This window comes from Cyrtonyx montezumae, unplaced genomic scaffold (genome assembly GCF_038088225.1).
Source record: "Cyrtonyx montezumae isolate F1298 unplaced genomic scaffold, pur_monq_1.0 scaffold_2, whole genome shotgun sequence".
Classification (NCBI taxonomy): domain Eukaryota; kingdom Metazoa; phylum Chordata; class Aves; order Galliformes; family Odontophoridae; genus Cyrtonyx; species Cyrtonyx montezumae.
In genome coordinates this window covers 57,326,789-57,347,381 of record NW_027071936.1, presented here as the reverse complement: position 1 = coordinate 57,347,381, position 20,593 = coordinate 57,326,789, and the positions used below count along the sequence as shown (strand labels likewise).

Sequence of the window (20,593 nt, the reverse complement as noted above, 5' to 3'; positions counted from 1 at the left end):
TTGAATTATGCTCTGATTGAGGAAGACTGTTGTAAAAGCTGAATAAAGGCTTGAGTGCCCTATCCTGCTAAGTCATAGGAAAAGGCAGCTTGGAAGAGAAAATAAAGAAAAATGGAATTCTAATATATTAAACTTTTAATGTAGACAGTTCACACCAAAATCAACACTTAACCATTAGGTTCTTCGCTATATTGTCATTTCTCACCTAGGAATTAAATTTTAAATGGTCTTGGTAGAGATCTTTCTTTTGAAGATAGTTTCAGCCCCACTTCATACTTAATTAAACAAAGATTTAAATAGGTTTGTTGGACTTTCAGCTCAGAATCTGAATCTTGCATGGTGAGATCCCACTTTCCATTGCTTCCATCTATACTCTAATTCTGTGTTAGATTAGATGGCACTTTATTTAAGCTAAAATATGAACTACATACAGAACATCACTGATGTGTACAAGCAAAGCTAGACACAGTTCCGATATTAAAAGTTATGTATGCACCTTAAAAAGAATATCTAATAAACATAAAATTGGAGAAAGGCAGCTCTAATTTAGAATAAAACTCAATCATTATTTTAATGGAGCTGTTAAACAATGTTACTAGACATCACTGATCAAATAAAGCCTGATTTTTCTTTAAACTGTTTAAGATTTTGTAGAGGTCCACACTAATTAGATATGTAATACTAGATAAATAGTAATTAATAAGAATATAAAAGAAGGAAAGAATTTTCTGACTGCTAGACTAGGGACCACACTGGCTCCATGGGTATGTAATAAAATCATGTATCCAGCACCTGTTCTTTGTAAGCACTACAGTTAAATATGGGATAAAATAAAGAATTTTCAATTCTAAGCAAAATATCCAGTGTGACCTCTAAAGTGAGGATTTTAGAAGTGTGGTAGTTCTAGGAAATTCCTTTACATATGTTTTTGCTACATAGGAATAATGCAGTAGGGAATCTTTTGTTTCAAACACATTAGGAATGTTTTTAGTGTCAGCTTAGGAATAAAACTAATGAAAAGTCAGTATATGTAATTGTAAGTTGCCATCTTCTCTGAACCGTATAGAATCCTGATAACAGAGCCTTTCGTGAACTGAGATCAGACTCATCTGAAAGAAAAATTCTGTGTCCCTAGTGCGAAGTGCCAAGAGGAAACTGTATTTCTAGGGTCACCTAAAGATTTTGTCTTATAGCATGTGATGTAGATACAGCTTCTACAACACTGTTATTCAGAAAGTTCTAGGCATTGAATTGGTTCTACTTCTGTTGAAGTAAAACTATGCCCAGCACATGGAGACAGTGTTACTTCTGATGTGGTCATCATATACTATATAATAGCTTGAGTACAGTTTTATTTAACAGCTGAGCTAGTCCTGTGTTTGTACATTATCCTGTGTTTTTAATCTGTAGCGAACTGATGTGATTCAAGTAATAAATAATAATTCTAACCAATAAGGCTGCATGAATAGTGACTCTGAGAACCTTAAGGATTTTTGTTTTCAAGAAGTCACTGTTCCTTTTAGGAGATTTTAATACCAGATTTAGAGAGCTGTGGAAACCATAAGTTTGCAAAATAAGTCTTTGAAACTTTTGTCATTTTGCCCTTCCAATCCTTGTCAGAAACCCATTTTTAACTGTTCTCATCACCTTAAGTTGACTCATATCTCAAGAATGTGATTGTCAGCCAGTCAAATGGAATTGGATGAAGACATATCTGATAGCAAAAAAGAAGAGATATTAGAGCTAGTAAGACAGTATTTTAGCATCAAACTGCTGTCTGAGACCATCTATCCAGAATACTCAAATACGCACTGTAGAAAAAGCAAGCAATCCATGGCTGGAGTATCAGATACTGCTGTCTCCAGGGCATGGGATGTAACTATGAAACTGTCCTCTAAAAATAAATAAATGGAAGGAGTTGAGTCTGGCTGTGAAAAACCAATTATAGCTGAGGCCTTTGCATTCTTGGCAAAGACCAGTCTTCGTTTCTTTTACTGGAGCTGTTTTTAACGTAGTTCATTTCAAGTGATTTGAGCGTAGCTATAGCCTTGGGATGATTACTGCACTGCAGATTTATTGTTTAATAAAAATATTAATTTGTTAATCGGAATAACCTAATTTCCTTACTTATCACTCCTGTCCATACACAATTTGAATGAATAAGTATGTGATTCAGTTAACCTTTTAATGGATTACTCCTTTATCTAGTCCTCCATCTTCTCTAATGCAGTCATCCCTAAATAGAGATGCATTCCCATTATGGCGTTGCTGCAGAGGTAAGGAAAAACAGCCAGAGGCATTAAAATACTTCTGATTTTTAGAAACTTAAAGTGAATTGCAAAAACAGAAAAGAAGATTGTCTGGAGTTGCAGCAGACAATGAAGAATATAGTGAAATACAGAGCCGATAAAAGCCATGTGAGAGCCCTTTAGTAGTACATTATAGTGGTGGGTTTTCACTATATTGATGAGTTTGTAGAGTGATCTAGGTGAAGAAACAGATACAAAAATATATTTTCATAGATCCCCACATAGTAAGTTGCTTTCCAGTCTACTTGGGACAGTTGTTTTTCTGACAGTAGAAAACAAATAACCATTTTGTACAAGGAATGCCATTTGTCATGATCTCAGACTTCCTCAAGTTAGTTTCTGTCGTTGAGGGAAAGAACACTCAGTAGAGCTGAAATTAATCTTAAGGGTGTCAGATGAGTTTCCTTCTTCCCCCTAGCATCTCATTAGAATTTTTATGTTTTATCTGGAATCTGAGATCCTTCAGCAAAGAGGGATATGGGAACTATTGCAAGGAATATTGCAGGAATATAGGAAGGAATTGCAGCTACTCAGCTAAGGAGCACTCACGTTTTAGCATAGTGAGGCTGTAGTCAATGAAGTTATTCCTGTGGAAATGGGTAACAGCATTCAGCCCAAGATTTATTGCCCTACTAATTTTATTTCTTTAGCTGATGAGTTTTAATCAGTATGGTGTCATTGTGGAAGCTTTTGAATTGCATGTTTCTGTTTCCCTCTGGATTAATTTCTCATTGAAGCGTTTTAAAAGCAAGCCATTCTCTGTTGTCACAGGTGCAGGTGGTATATCCAACTTGAAAATCAAGTATTGTGAATTTATTGAAAGTTAGGCAAAAAAAAAAACCATTTATGCCATTCTAGGTACAATTATATGAAAAGATAATGTATAAATAATTCAATTGACTCTGCCAGAGGGGAGAGTTCTTTTAAATGGGTCTAATTATTCTCATTCCCCTGTGAGTTTGGACTTGAAATTAACCTTGCAAAGCACAATCTTTTGTGGAGTATTAACATAAAGAGGAAGAAAATGTAACTTGCTGTGCTCATCAGCTAAAATCTTTTAGTTCAAAAACCTTCCATAGAAGAATAGTGATGCCCACGCAGTCATCTCAGTATTGAAAGCCATATAGTCTGTACTTCTGTGCTCTGAGTCCTTAAAACCTGAGACCCTGGAAGTTTTTTGGTTTTTTTTGCTATTGAAGTAGCCAGCATACTTCTTGTTAATGCAGACATTTCAGTTTCTCTTGTCTGCTCTCATAATACACACTGGAAAGGATTGCTCTGTACTGTTGCCATTACATATGAAATTACAGTACTTTCCATTTAGGGAGTTCATTTTCAGGGCCTATTGGAATGAAAATGCTCTTGTAAATAAAACCCATATTAACTTAAACAAAACGAGAAGACCAGAGTTAAAAATACATCTGTTATGACAATTTTCATACTGAATAGAGTTATGTGACTTGTCTGGAATCAATCTCCTGATATCAAGCAAACAAACATACAGCTGTGAGTACCAAACCCCTTTGCCTCAAAGGATAATCTTGGTGTTTAGAATTCAGGAATCCATGTTTCTCTGCAGTGCCTGGAAAGAAAGCTGATGGGCATTTTCGTAAATCCTTTCAATAGATTAATCAGATAGATAAAACTCCTGCCAAAAGGTGTGCTATGTAAGTTAATAGAGATGATTGAAGAACTTTCACTATGGAGATTCTCAGGAGAACTGAATCTGTTCCTTGGTTTCATTTTCATATTGATGATTTTCCAGGATTTCTTGTCAGTGCAAAGTGCTTTCAGGCAGAAACATCAGTATAAAATCTGAACTGAAGCCTCTGTTAGTATTTTTAAAGTAATTATTTTTCAGAAATATCTCAGTATTTTAAAGATAGAAGCAGTAAAATAAAACTGTAGTAAATACACAAGGAAGTGGAGAACATTAAGCTCTAAAAGGCCTATTTTTAGGTAGCTAAATTGTGCAAACAGCAAGTCTTTAAGATTCATATAATTTAAGTAAAAATATGGAATAATTTTACTATATTATGGCATAAATAGTGCTGCACTTGGGATTTCTGTGAAGTATTTCTGTAAGGTATGTGGAAGAATAAATTGCATACAGGGAAAGAAAAAACTCCACCAAAATCCTCTTAAGAGTCTGTACCCTCCAGCTAGAAATTCTGTATCTGCCTCTTAAAAGACAGATTTTCCTAAGATGCATAAGATTTAAATAAATATCAAGAAATACATGTATTGATAGTATTCCCTGTTAGTGCATAGTTTTATTTATTTATTTATTTATTTATTTTTAACTGTGATATCTGCCTTCCCATAAATCCTTGGCTATTCTATGCCCTTAAGGAAGTTGTGTATGTTGTACTTGTCTGTGCTATGTGACGCTGGATTCAGCAAACCAAGTGCTTCCCTATCAGTTCTTTTTTAAACATCTCATTCATTTCAGGATAATACATTTGTCAATGATGAGAAGATTTTGCCCTAGTTTACAGTTTTTTCCTTGCTTTATTATACTTAAAGTTGTAGTTTTTTGGATCCCTTGCTGGTGTATAATACATGGTGCCATTTCCATAGGAAAGACTGCTGGCTAAGAGAAACAGCTAGGTGACTTAATAGGTCTTTTCCATTCATATTTTATTCATATTTGAGGTGCTGATATCTGCTGTGTTTCAAATGCAATGGTAAGCATCTCATGGTAGTTTCAGACAAATGCTAATTAATTAACATGCAAATATGTCAACTAAATACTACTTTGCAACCTTTCAGAGATAGAGTACAGTACACTGAAAACTCCAGATGTGCTTTTAAGCGCAGGTCTTCTGTTGACTCATCCACTTAACTTTGCTCTCAACTGCACTCATCTGCAGATAATGATTTTGTTGCTTTTGAAAATTTGGATGTGCATATGGTTACAGCTAACACAGGGATGTGACTGTGTCTCCAGATGAAATTGCAAGCATTTTGTTCTAAAAAACAAGCTGAAGATTCAGTTTTTGATTACATCAACATTTTCTAGTAGCTACTTCAAAGTTCATTATTCTTTAAGAAAATTAACGGTTGCAATGTGCGTGAGCAGTCCTCTCTATGAGGAAATTTGCATCTCATTTGCACTGTTGGAACTCCAAAAGACAAACATAACAGTTAACAGAAAAAATGTCCTCAAAACCAACCAACTGTGGGAAGAACTGAGTGCATACATGCATAGTTGGACTAATGGAGACAGGGAAGAGATTAATTAACCAGAATCCAGAATTACTGCTCCTGCTGGCCCTTAAGATGACCTTTGTCAAATCTTTGCCACTGGCACTGCTTCCTCTCACGTTCCAATGAAGTCAGTGAAACCATACTTTCGAAGTACATGTAAAGGCTCTGAATATCCATCTCTCTTCTCTTCATAGGTTTTATGATGTTAGAAACATTATAGAGAACAAAATTGGACAAAAATCTGACTGAAGCTTTAGCTATTAGACTGTGAGGAAGTTCTTGCTCCAGGAGTTTTGTGCTGAGCATGCATCATGCCATTTTACCATTACCTCATCTATTCTTTGTATGCACTTTGTACTTGCTCTTCATGTAACGGGCAGTCTTTTTACTTTGTGTTTGCCCTGGCATCTAACATAATTGTCCACGGGTTGGCTTTCCATGTAGAGCTGACTTGTAGCAATTTTACTATTTTACTGTCTATCTCATAATCCTAATATGAGGAGAAATAAAAAAGAATTAAAAAAATAAAAATAAAGCAAACTATTAGAAGCCTTTGTACTATCAGAATGGCACCACCTAAATGCCTGTGATGAAAACATGTTGTTGCCAGTCAGCACCAGTGTAGGAGATGACTTTGCCAGGCTTTCCAGCTCCAGTTTGATATCTTGAAGAAATGTTATAAGGATTGAGGAATTTAAAAATGGAATTGTGCTGACCTTGTGCTACTAAGTCATTTTCATGTGTGGATCAATACCTTGCATTAGCAGATATTTGGTACAAGACAGCTTGAAGGAGCACACACTTATGCAGCAGTTTCTTTTCTTGCGGTTCGGAAGAGTAAAATGGTACAGACAACATAATTGCAACTCCCTGGGCTTTTAATAAAACCCATATAGCACATGCTTTTAGCGTAGCAGTGGGAGAATGCTGCATGATAAAAAGCATTGACATTGGCTATTAGGAGTACTTAGAGAATAACTACTGGGTCATCTCTCTGCCTAAGGTAAGAGAGAAATTTGACAAACAGGCCAAAATCATTAACCTATTGATAATCCATTCCAGAAGTCTTTGACTCAAAGGGTCTGAAGGATAGAGATTAAAAAGCTTGAATTTATCCTGTAGCATCTTTAGTGTGATACGCCTGCTGCAGGAATCGTCCTTCAGCAGTGTAAACATGCACTGTATCTTTAAGGAATGAGAAGAAACAGTGAGGGGTTAGCTATTAAAAAGTTAGGGCTCTCTTCTTCCTTTCATATTAAATTGATGTAATCACATCATGATGTTATCCTGCATACTGAGGCCGTATCCCTTCCCTGCTCTGCTGATGCAACCTGCAAGAAAACTGTAGGCATTTGGAATGAATTCACTCAGTTGATACACAGTATAAGAATGATATAACCACCATGTAGGAAGTGTAAAACTGGTAGAGCTTGATTTGTAAGCATCACAGTTCCCTCCTTCTAATGAAAATGGTGTGCACTAAATTACTAACAGAAGAAATCACTTGGAGAAATGCTTATATTAGAAGCGTAGAGCCTCAACAGGACCACAGCAATCAATTACCCTAAACTAAAGCCCTGGCAGCTTCCATGAATTGCTATTGATTTCAGCTCCTAGTCAGTGAATATTTCTAGCTCTAGGATAGAATGTAGGTGTGAGATGCAGACAAAATTAGGAGCTGGAACAGACCTCCATGGAAAACACAGGGAACGGACAGGTTTGGATGTGCTATGCTGCATTTTTTTTTTTTTTTTTTTTTTGCAAGTGCCTATAAATTTATAAAGAAAACAAATCCCACTCGGGGGTAAAAATGAAGTGACAAAACAGCATATACTGACATAAAAAGAGGATTTTTTTTCCTGTAAAGTTATTATGGAAAAATTCTGTCAGGCTTTCTAAATAAAGCCTCTCTTCTGCATTGCAGTTGAGATGCAGTTAAATTCATTTCTGTAGCCTGAATGTGAGTATTCCAGTGATTTCTTTCCCGCAGTGAACATGCAGAAGATATAAAAATGAATCCAAATGAATGCAGCTAGGAATAAGACCTTTATGTGCTGTATCTTCTGAGTTGTAAGTTTGTTATCTACAAAATTTGGTTTCTGATAGTATTCCTTGTTGGTTTCTAGAAGATGAAGCAGCTGTTTCTTTATGCATACTGTTCTCTTCAAAGGGAATTTAATCTGTTTTGAGGAAACAGCTATGTATTCATTATCATACAGGGAAACTCATTCTGGAGCCTTTTTTGCTCAGAAGGAACCCTGTGTATTTTCCAGTGTCTCATTATATACATTTTGATATTAGCATAAAGCACAAATGCTAATTTTTATTCTAGTTGATCAAATGAAGAAATCAGATAATGGAAATTTTGGATCACAGTGAGGGTCATCATTGTAACCTGCGCAAGAAGAAACTTTATGGACTGGCTTCTCACAAAGGCTTCTCACATTCTTCTGCTAGTCCAGTGGCCCAGAGGCAATGGAACAAATCATCTTCCTCCTGTTGTCCTCATTTTAATATCAGCTGCAAAACAGCAGCACAAATGGAATGTAACTGATCGTACAGTGTAACTGAATTCTGCATCCCTCCTACTGCGTGTTGTTGCACAGTGGTAATTGTGCTTTTCCTTATGTTCTTCCCTGCTTTGGTCAGGTTCTGTCCCGCTTCTTTTGCTGTGTAACACCTCTGCTGTTGAGCAGGGTTGGTAAAGGAAGCCCAGAGTTCAAGATTACATTACCCGAGGGTATCTTTGTTGCCTTTACCAAAATTATCACACGATCTTATAGCTCTGCTAACACAACTGTAAGAACACAATCTCTCACCAAAGAGGGGTGACCTTTAATTTCCATTTTGCTATGGAGAGCCCCTGGAAAATTTGTTGACCTCCTCATTGCTTCATTCCATTTCTCAGAGCTAAGCAGTAGCGCTGACACCTGGTGTTTAAGGAGATGGCAAATAGGTGGCATAGGAGGAACAGATTCTTGTTCTCATGTTAAGGACTGAAAATTCTGCTAATGCTTCCCCATTAGCTGCCAAGGCACCACTTCAGCCTTCTCATAGTACAGACTGCCAGGGCTGCAAATTCTTCCGTGGCAAGTGTGTATGGGAGTGAAAGCAGTGTGAAGATCTTTCTAATTTTCTGTGGGAAATTCCTATGTGTTCAGGCCCAGTAACACTAGGGTTATTCTTTTTTTAGGACAACAGTTACATAACTGTGCACTGCCAGTTGTAGACTGTTAAGTCATTAGGTCTCTTTGAAAGGGTTGGTCCTATTTTTTTTTTTCACAGCTTGGAAATGCCACATATTGTGGTAGACTGGGATTCAGATGTGACTTTTGTACTTGACGTGTGGGTGAACTGTTGGAGAAGGACTGTGACCTGGTCAAGACATCCTTCTGCAAGATGAAATTGCAAGGGAAGTCATTAGCTTGGGAGTGGCTCTACAGCTTTGTTACATTACAGTGCTTTTCTCTTCAGCAATGGAATTTTCATTTAATCAATTTCCGCCAAATATCCTTTTCATTGAGCTCTTGTAGTTCACCACATGGCAGGTTTCTGAAGATCATTGTCTGGTCCAATTTTTTAAATATTTTCCTGCTGAGAGACATCATGTTTAAAAAGGGGGAAAAGAGGGAAAATGGAAAAATAGAAATGCAGTATATCATGAGAGATATGTGCCCTTACCATGTCATGCTAGTTTAAATACAGTTCCCACACATCACATGTCAAGCTGTACTTGATTGTTTTCAAATAGATGGCAAAAATCACAAGAGGAGGAAAACGTTCTTTTGTGTGACATGCTCTTCATTTGATACATTGGGTTCTGTAGCTGTCAAAGCAAGAGCTGTTTTTCCATCTATTATTTGGAGTAAAGTATCTTCCACAGCTCACTATTCCTTTGATTATTTCCTTTAATACAAATGTTAGGTATTTTTTTTTTATTTATTTTATTTTTCTAAATCTGATGAAACAATGAGTTTCCTGTGGTGTGTTTTCTCCATGATGCTCAGGAGGCAATGAGTTTTTTCCTCAGTGGAGATTTAGATCACATCTGGAAATACAGTCTGTTTCAAGTATTTTATGCTTTTCTGGCAGGCGAATGGAATACTTAATTTCATTATTCAGTATAGGATTATTCATTTCATACAATGAAGGGAAATTCGTCAACATTGTCTATGGCATCCAGAAAAAATGATACTTACCCGTGACTGTTCACATACTCTATTTATTTTTTATATCTTTCTCATCACTCAGCAATTATTCATCCCTCTGCTGGGAGGTGAAATTCTTGTATTGAGTTACTATAATTTCTCTGAACTCCTGAAAGCAATTCAATCACTGAAAGCAATTGCTTTTACTTAAATGTATTTCTTGAGACAGATACACAAAATAGAAATAACTGAATAAAGGTTATTTTTTTTTTACTATTAATTTTCAAGATGATGTAGCGATAATTTATAAGATTAGGTAAATCAATGTAGCTGCATCTTAATATTCATTGTACTAATATTAATCATGGTGGATTATTGGAGATGGATGTGAAAGTGCAAGAGGGAATGCAGTTGAAGTAAAATGTTAATTTATTCCCCGTTGTTATTAAATATCACAAAGTATTCATAATTCTGCTGATGCTTTCCTTTTAAAAATGTGGTGTAAAACCATCAGTGTGAGGTATTTGTCTGTGCAGAGTCCTCAAGATAATTATATTTGAATATTTTGTATTGTTATGTTTAATTCTAATGCAGTCTCTAAATCTGCATTTTTGAAAAGATGAAAGTATAGAATATAAAATTGTTGGTGGACTGAACCCTTCTCCCGCAGAAATCAATTAAAAGTCTTCCATTTGGAAATGTGAACAGAGGGAACAGAAACCAGCCTCGTATCGTTGAGACATGATTTCTCTTGCCATTGGTAAAACAGATTTTCTCATTTATCTTATCCTCTGAGTTGTTTAAATTTTGAATGTCAGCTGATTCAAATTTTATGTTTGGGGATTCCAGACTCTGAGATGATTTGTGTTTAGGGCACTGAAGTGGGGCTCAATAGATCTGAGTTTGTTCTGTCGTGCATTTCCCATGTGATCTTATGCAAATCATTTTCTGCCTCTCTGAGCCTCATCAGTAAAGTAGGGTAATGTTACTCTTCTTGTTTGAAGGATTTGTTAACATTTGGATGCCTTATCTACAGTGGATTGCTAACGGCCATGTGAAAATGCACAATCTTATTTAAATATTCTGCTTTATATATATGCACCCTTCTTTCATTTTATGCCTATTGCTTTCTTACAGCTTCCTCATGAGACTCTTTCATTCTTTATCAGCAATCTTCCACAGGCTGGCCTCCTCTTCCAAGTAAATGCTTGCTAGATTACTCACCAAAGCAGGTAGTGTGTGTGGGTGGATTTTATACTGGAGAGGCCTCAAGTGAGTTACGCTTCATGTGGATAATCTCTGATGTTCTAGCTGACAGGTCTGTCCTTGAGAAACTATATCTGTGTTGGTTATTTTTCTCCCAGATTATCTCTGTTTAAATGGTTTGGACGTATAGTTCTTTATTACAGATATTAATACTGGTTTCAGTAGTGAGCATCTTTTATATGAAAAGAGAAATTAAATTTCTAATACTTTTGCAAGTATTAAAGTATTAAGGCAGAAAAATCATCACTGTGCTTAATTTTGTTTTGCAAAAATGAATTTTTTTTAAGAAAGTAAATTATATTAGATATGTACACAAATTATTTGTGTAAGTTCTGGTTCTGTACACATTTACCTTTGCAAAAATACATGTCTGTTGTTTGAGGCTTTTAACTTAAGGCACACATATTATTTAGATTAAGTTACATGTTTATAAAAGCCAGCAAACCTTTACTGGAGTGTGCAAATCTGAGTTGTACATTGTTCTCTATCCATCAGTATTACCAGAGGTACTGCAGTAATGTCAATGTCAAATACAGGAGATTTAGCTACCTGTTCTCTATTAGTTTAATGAAGGTGGGAATTCAAAATCTGAAATACTATTTCCTTTATGTCTGTATGTGCACAGCTTGGGAAAATGTTGACTGTTCGTGGCATCTACTGTAAAACTATTATTAAATAGTGGTTTTTGAGTTCTGTATAGATGAGGCAAAGAAGTGCTCCAACTAGAACATCTTTATCTAAGAGTATTAAATTTATGGATGCTTTTTAGGTCACTATGCTTCCTTCAAGAAGACTGTAATAGTCTCCAAATAGAAAATCTCCAAACAGCTCGATTTTCCTTAATGAAACTTCCATTCAGACATTGTAGATATAAAGCCAGCCAATATGGAAGACCTGACGGAAGTGATTACAGCCTCTGAGTTTCATCCCCATCACTGCAATCTCTTCGTCTACAGCAGCAGCAAAGGCTCCCTGAGACTCTGTGACATGAGAGCGTCAGCCCTCTGTGACAAACATTCCAAGCGTAAGTCCTTCCTTATGTTTAGCTCTGGGTGTACTTTGGGTTGGTCCCTTTCCATCCTCAACAATTTTGCGATTCTTTGATACTTCTTCAGTAATTGGGCAACTTAAATGAAAGCCCCTAAAAACAAAACCCAACAAAAGCGTGATATTCATGAGATGTCGTCTGTCTTAATGTGATTTTATATCACTGGCAAGACTTTTGAGGCAGAGCCTCTAGTTCACAACCATTTGTATTTGAAGCCTACCTAAGAACAAGGAGTAGAGTGTGAGGCTGTCTGTCCTCAAAGAAAGGGATGAAGGAAAATGTATGTTTGTAATGTCTTGCTATCAGCTCTTTATAGTCCTGATAAGACAATATATGTTAGGCCACCGCTACCCTTGCAAGCCTATGTGCTTTTCCATATGCAAACAATCTTTTTATTCTTCTAAGGCTGAGAAACAGCAGATATTGTGATCTGTGGTTGTTTCCAATGAAAAACTGAGAACCTAATGAGCTGTGGTGGTTTTGCATTAGGCACCTTCAGGGCAGGACTTCTAGAACTCTTCTATCTCACAGAATGAGGTCTTCGTTGTCTTTGACAATGTTCAATCATTGAGAAGGAAATGTGCGAGAAATTCTCGTAGTGCAAGGGTCATGTAAGCAGCTTTGTATCAGTCAGTTTGTATCTGAAGCTTTTGAGGTAGGTGGGTCTTCAGTTGTAGTTTTAGTTGAGACATAAGCACTGTATAGACTTAGCACAGCTTTTTTTTTTTGTTTTTTTTTTAAGTGAAGCAGATATAGTCAGGAACCTAGGATAAGAACTGTTGGCTACAGGGAGAAGAGCCCTTGCTCAGAACCTGTTAGGGTGTGTTCTTCAATTGTAGAAAATAAACTTTCAGGACTATTTCCAAAGCAGAGAAGTGTTTTATTAGGTCTGTCCTGTCATACACGTAGGGGAAGTCAATACTATGAAGTGAAATGCAAGCACAATGTGCTCTGTTGCATTGTTGTGAGTTATCCTGTCTCATACTTTAATTTCTCGTTACTAGTGTGTTCTTCTTACCCCTGTAATTCAGTGCCAAGTTCCAATCATAACTTATTAAAACAAGAACACAGTAACCCTCGGTGAAAGAGGGCATCTTATGCCAGAAGGGAGCGCAAGGTCTAATGGTCATTGATTAAACCCTTGTTTCCAGATCTGTGAGTTAGAAAATAAACGTTTAATGTACCATTGCTGCACTGAGCTGAAGCCACGCTCATTGAGAAGCCTAGTGCATAGAGCATGTACAGTACAAAATTGAGAAGTTAATAGCAGAACTTTCAAAGCATTGCAAGGAGTAGTCCTGTTGATTGGACTGATTTCAATATAGCTCTCAGAGGCCTGCAAAATTGGTAGTGTAAAACCTGTAGCAACCAAAAAAGATATCTTTGGAATCAAACAATCTGTGAAATCAAATGCTTGGCTGATCACCTCACAAGTACATTCTTGTTGCATCTGGTTCCTCTTCAGTGTTGTTTTTTACATGGTGCACATGCATGGTTAACACCTTACTCTATCCTAGCTCCACTTGTCTTCACACCTTTTGTATGACTGGCATGACTTTCCATACAAAATAGCTATGATTGTAGTCACTGTAAACCCTCATATTCTGCTATGGAACTCTACTTTCTTCAGTCAGTCTCGTTTCATGACAATCTGTATTTCAGATGCTCTTTGAGGTTGTGAAATGTGTACATATTTTTAGGGATAAAAAGTCAAATATGAAGCTTATAAAAATACCTGGATGCTGAGGATGTGAACTTCTGGTTTTATTCTTTTCTCATACCTTTTGTTGTAGAAATCTCTGTAGTTAGGCTGAAGTCTGTTGTAGCTTTTAGAGGAAGAGCCCCTCCGTTTCTACATGTCCTGAGTGTGCCATGAATAATTACTGTGTTATACTGAATAAATAAATTACAAACTTAATATCTGTAGTAGAAGTCACTGACACAGGATGTTAATAAACTATAGTGTTGTTGAAGATTTTTCTTTTGCTAAATTCAGTGGTGAAGTCTCTCTGTTCAGCATTAGTGACAGCAGAGCTACATGTTTTCCCATATTAATCTTTCACGGCTCTGACGTGGAAGAGACTTCTATATCTGGTTATCTTTAGTGCCTGAGATTTATTAGCAAGCTGCCAGTTTGTGTGATGAGTTGTAGCAGGGACTTCTGTCCCACAGAAAAACTGTCTCAAACTACCAAATCCATCCATAAGGCATTGAAAGAATATCAGGTCATTAGCTGAGTTTTAAATGGTCATTGAGATACTGATAAGGTATGATAAAATATGTTGTTTTTCAAATAGACTACCTGAAACTGCTTCTTATAACACCTCTTTAATAGATCATACAGTGCTGAGTGAGCAATCGGAAGCAAAACATATGTGGCCATTACAAATGGATATCCAAGAGAGCCCAATCTGCAACTGTAGGAGATACATACATAATACTGCTTCATTTCATTTACAGACTTGGTAAATAGTGGGAGATAATTCCATCAAAATTTTCTGTAGAGGAGGGAAAAAAAGACTCACAACCCTCCTTATTTAGAGTATTAGAGGAAGAAAGTGTTTTTGCAGTCTAGGGTCTTATAGGTGAAGATTTAAAATGGTTATGAATGTCAGACCCCAGCAGCAAGAAACGGGGAATTGATTTAAATATTAGCTCACTGTTAGAGCAGCTAGCTAGAAGCATCCAAGAGATAGAGGAACCTGTCCCTAACTCCTGAAATTGTCATACAGAAGATTGAATTAACAAGGGAGAAAAGCTAAAGGCTGTTGATGCATTACGATTCTCCAGACTGAAGAATTCTTAGAGCAGTTTAAAGCACAACTGTTTGATTAATGAATAGCTGCTAATTTGTTTAGATTTGTCTTGCTAATACTGTGTTCAGAATTCCTTATAAATGTGCAGGGATATACGTTCTTCCAAACAGCTTGTATGCTGGGTTGGTACATATTGCTGTTTCAGCAAATCATCTAGTGAAGCAGCCAGTGAGCGAAAACAGCTGGAGCATGTGAAGTTAGAAGGAAATGAAGGGCTTTTTCAGTAGTTCATCAGAATTACTAAGCTTGGAATTAAGTGGAAAATGGAAACTGTATATTTATGCAACGTGGAAATTTAAGTCACTGGAGTATAACTCTTATTGATATTCAGTGTAATAGCCTTAATATCTTGCAGTTATTGCATGCTTCAGAAGATATCTGCTTAAATGTCGTATGTTGCTTTAAGCATTTTTTTAGTGCTCATTTCTTAATGTTGATGTAGACTGAAAAATTGTTTCCAATTATCCATTACCCATGTGCAAAACGTAGAAAAAAATACTTCAGTTAAGAGGGAGGTTCAGTTTCAGATTTATTGTCTCTATTGCCATGGTGATCTTTAAAATGGAAAGTTTGGGGTCATCCTCCCCCTTACTTGAAGTAGAGGATCATTTACAGATGACAGGCAAGCCTAGCAGTCATCTTCTCTGGACTCTTCCTGAAAGATGCAAAGCGTTACAGCTGTAGAACTATAGCATGGTTAATTGATGTCTTAAAGGTATAAGCTGGTCTTCAGAGCAGTGCACAGTGATCTTGAGGTTTGGCTTGACACCCGAATATGTGGCAGGTTCCTCTGCTTTCCTTGTGCACATGACCACATTTCTAGTTGAGTTTTGGATGTGAAAGAAGTCCCAGCCCTTCTGCTAGGATAAATGCCACTATCTGGTCAGTCTGGCAGTTAACTGAGTTTGGTTATCTTCTGTATTTTAGAGATTGTCTTGATTTTAAACTTTAGAATTCTGCACTGTGGAAGCAGCTAAAACAGAAGTTAAGGAGAATCTATTTGAACACGTTGAATTGAAAAAGTTAAATGAGTGATATTTACTAACCTTTTAGGGAGATTGCAATTAAAGAGACAAGACAGCTTTCAGACCCCTAACTGAATATGGATTATCTTTCATTTGCAACAGAGAACAACCAGAAGCACAAAAAAGCCTGTGACAGAGTATCCCTGCTGGATTTGCTAATTAATACTGACCTTTCCAAATGAATGATACTTATTGTATGACTGGAAAAGAGACAACTTGTTTTTCTTTTATCTGAGCTTTACATTGGAAATACGCTTTTTATTTCTGCATCTGGTTTCATGTCAAGTTACCATCTGAGAGAGAGACAGCCAGCATTTTCCCTTTGTGCAATGAGAAGCCACTGTCAAAGTAATGTTCATTTGGGCAAAATCTGCAAGGTTTTGAATGACAGGAAGGGAACTTATCTGAGCTTCTGTAATGATTTAATCCCACACTTTAATGAAAGTTTGTTCCCCTTATCCTAGTTCTGGATTTATTTTCTAAGCATGCACTACAAAGGCATATTCATTGCTGATTGATGTGCCCCTATCCCAATAATTTTGTAATTATGACTACTACTAAAGATCTGTTATTCTAATTTTACACATAGTAAACTACGTGCAGCATAAGATCTTTCCTAGTGCAGGAATGTCATGGAAATTTGGTAGAAGATTGCCTTTAGCATAGACTTCAGAGCTTCTGTTCTGCTCAGTTTATATGGAGGTAATAAAGACATTCAAAAGATGAGGAAATACTTCTACAGAAATACAATTATGTCTATATAGTATTTCCTCCAGTTATGCAAGATATGTTAAAATTAAATCATAGTAAGAAAAAGAATGATTTATGTACTTCTAGCTATCGAACGGTAGGAAGAGAAAAGCCTGAAGCAGTGGTGAATGATTCATGATTGAAGAGGTGTTTCATTAACCTCTCTCCCCCAACCACACACAGATAAAGCAAATAATTGCTTTAAAATTGCTTTAATTATTCAAACTATTAAAATTCCTGTCCTGTTTGCTTAATTTTTTAATAGCAACAAATACTGCTTTTCATTATCTCTTGAAATCAACATCATTTTTTTGAGATCCTGTTTCACTGGGGAAAAAATCACTTCTTGCTAACCTTGTATATCAAGATCTGAAAGACTTATGCATGAATTTGTCTGTACAGGAGTAGTTTCATGTTCCATTACCTTCCGTGATATTGCTCACAACATGAGGCATTAAACAAGCACGTAAGTGTTTGTGAAACTGAGGTGTAAAGATGATTGTTCCTCCAGATTAGCCTCATGTTTTTTCACTTCCTGGCTCTTTTAGCACCATTTCTCTTTATTAGCAAACTTACTGGCAAAGTTGCATTTATGCAAGCAGCTCCACAGTAAAGCTCCCACCCACTGATCCTGAGCTATTGATCTGGCTTAGCCTTTCAGCACTAATGCACTATCCCTTGTGGTCTGTGACAAGCTGCAGCAACTTGCTACAGATGGTAAAGCAGATTCTTAAATATTGATTTGAGGCTGCACTTCTAAAAGCCAGATTCTCTAGAGGTATTGATGAGAAGTCCAGTTTTAATAACAGGTCACTGGATAAAGGAATGCTTTGCAGTAGGTGGAATTTCAGTCTTGAGATGTGGGGATGGCATCTGAAACTTACCCTTGTTCAGAGAAGGAAAGTGATCTGTAAGTGAACAGGGCATGAAGAGCTGCCCTCAGAATTTTATAAAAGGAGAAAATTGAATTAAAAAAAGAACCTTTTTTTTTTTTCGTATTGAAACAGGATGAGCAAATACAGAATGACTGACTTTTGTGGCTTAACCTGGCAGATGGCTCTGCACCACCTGGTTGTTTGTGAGCTCCCCCGTCCCAGTGGGATAGGGGAGAGAATTGAAAAAAACTCACAAAGTGGAATGTGTGGGTTGAGATAAAACTAAGATAGAGAAAAAGAAAAGGATAATAATTATGACGTGTATGTATATATGTCATAATTGTAATCCTTCCCTTTATATATATATATTCTTGTTATAACCTCTATGTATATAACAATACACAAGGAATTGCTCACCGCCCCCTGACAGATGCCCAGCTAGGCCCTGGAGCAGTGGAAGAGAAACAGCTGAATTCCCACCCCCTTCAAAACTCCTTCTGCATTGATGACCTATGGCATGGAATATCCCTTTAGCCAGTTTACGTCAGCTGTCTTACTTATCATCCCTCTCAGCATCTTCAGTCCTTCTCTGTGAATGGCCTTGGCTCTGCACAACACTGCTTAGCAAGAATTATAAACATCGGTGTGTTATCAACACTGTTTTTCTCCTAGAACCAAAGCTTAGCATCATACCAGAGACTCTGAAGAGAACAATTTTATCCCAGCTGAGACACCAACCTTTAATAGTATAAAATGTCAAGTAATTATGGTTAGCTATTTATATGTCATGTTTTACCTGATAAATGTATTGTAGACTGCTTATGAAGTTGGATTGAACCATTCCCGCAGGTGCACATCTGTATTAATCCTTGTAGAAGATAAAAGACAGGGTTTTCATCCTAGCAATATACCCTGATCTTGAAAAACAACTTCTGCAGGATGTGAATATACAGGTGGATTGTCTTAATAGCAGACAATGAAACATTCAGAGGTAGTGAAAGATAAAGTAAATAATAATGGTAAATCAAACTATTATCATAAGGAGTGAAACTAAAAAGGCATGGAGATACTGTGAGTTTCAGAGGGAACATTACAGCTGATTTTGGTTTGCTCATAATGAGCTCGGGAACTCTTCAGCATGAAATCCTAGAGTGGATTTTAAGCTGTATATTAATGACTATCTGTGGGTAAACCAGAGGTCCTGCCAGCTCTGGTACATTCTACAACAGAAAGTGTAAGAATGGAGCAAATAATCTTTACTTTTTGTAGATTGCTATTGAAAACTTGAGGTGGAAGGACTCTAGCAAGAGTGAATTTACTTGCATTTCACAGAGCTGAAATGGATTTTTTTTTCCTTGGAGTTGTCCGTTCACTTTTGAACCTGTGTATAATTTTTTTTTACTGATCCCATTATCTATCAGTGAAATCTTCTGTAACTTAATGAGAAACTGTGAAGAACTGTCTGTTCCCACCTGTTCTGTACTTACCCTTTCCCAGGTCCCCTTGGTGACTCCTGCTAGTTGATTGGAACAGACATGTACAAGGGGTAACTGTCCTTCCCTATTCATCCTTCCCGTGCCACTCAAAATTACAGATCTCTCAGAGCAGTCTGGACTGAGAAGTCCTGGTCTGTTTAGGTAATCTGTGCTCATTTGATGCTTTTGGTGATTGCGGTTGCCTGTTTTTGTGTCTTTGGTCATTTCCCAGTTTTGAGATAAGACCAGAACTAGGCATCAATCAAGATGGCACACATGCACACAAAAAATTAAAAATAAAAAAATGATGTTTTAATATTTTTCTGTGGTGGAAAGTCGTTTAAAGAAGTGTTTGTATTTTTATACAACTTAGAAATTTAGCTTAATTTTTGGACAAATCACAGCTTTCCTGGGAATCTGTGCTAATTTGACATCTAAATTTATTTCTGTGGTTCAGTCATTACTAAGATTTTTCAGCTTAGAATCATATTTTATGAGAAACTTTTCATTAGTATAACAATGTAGTCCAGGAAGAAAAAAAAGAATGTTTAAAGTTCTTGTTTATCAGCCCTCAAGAGAGCATCTTGGCTCTTTGGTAAGCTGCTGTGGCTGCTCTTCTCAGAAGGGCAAGATTCCTTCATTTGCATTATCATTTTAAGCACATTTCAATTAGATGTTTCTGAAAGAGGGACTTAATTTAGATGATGAACTGTTTGGCCTGGGAATGCGTCTGTTTTCTGCGCTTATGTAACTTGAAGCCCACTGAGAGAATACCTGACCCACTGCTGGTATATGTGGGTCCAGATGAAAAACACCCACTGTATGTGTTAGTGTGTAACCCGGGGGCTATCTGCAGTCCATCCTTAATTCAGCTTAGCTGCAGTCTGTTGGACAAAGCAAATGATTCCCTTTGTTGTTCCAGCATCTTTCCTAGCTCTGGTCTCTGCAGTCCTCTCCCTCCTTGTTAGTTGCACTGCCTTTTTTCTGGTGTTAACTGCCTTAACCAGTTTGTTGCTGAGGCCCTTGAGCAGGTGCTGGACAATGTTGTACATCTGTTTGAAGTCCTTGGAGGGAGGCAGAGAGCTGGGAGCTCATGGTGGAGGATTTCCAGGTACTTCAGCCTAAGTAATAGCACATAAAGGGTTTGGCATCAACTGCATGTGTGAAAATATAGTCACTGTTACAATTTCTGTATCTGTAGCAGGTTGTTTTAACAGGAGAAGCAGTGAGGAGTCGGTGGTCCGCTTTCACTTTTTCATCCTTTTTTCATTTTTCTCAATGTTGTGCAAACAGATGTTTTCAGGGCAGAATGCAAACTATAATATTTTCTGGGAAGAAGCTTTGGGAGCTTTTTGTTCTTAAATAGCATGTGGCTTCAGGAGAACCTTGGTTCTGTGATTCAGAATTATTTTGTACGGCTGGTTATAATTTTGTCCTATGAATGATGAAATTTCTTACCAACTCTGTGAAGCTGCTGAGGTATCACCTTGAGGTGCTATTGTTTTCTTTTCAGCTAATCATTTGTTCTGAAATACATGGAGGCACAATTTGTCTTTGATTTTTTTAAACGTTTGGCTCTGTCATAGCAAAAAGTTGTTTTTATCTACAGTTCTGCTTTTGGCTGGTAGTAACAGACATCTTCAAGGTTTCTGTTTTCATGCCTTAAGGAGA

At 36.9% G+C, this 20,593-nt stretch overlaps 1 protein-coding gene across 6 annotated transcripts in view; it reads left to right on the top strand.

Annotated features, from left to right (window-relative positions):
• The window catches only part of PPP2R2C (protein phosphatase 2 regulatory subunit Bgamma), a 167,572-nt gene that overhangs the window by 131,004 nt on the left and 15,975 nt on the right, over positions 1-20,593 (top strand). For all 6 annotated transcript variants that reach the window (XM_065735821.1, XM_065735825.1, XM_065735819.1 and 3 more), the window contains one exon: positions 11,793-11,957. In XM_065735821.1, the coding sequence (XP_065591893.1) occupies positions 11,793-11,957 (165 nt within the window). The remainder of the gene's footprint in view (positions 1-11,792; positions 11,958-20,593) is intronic.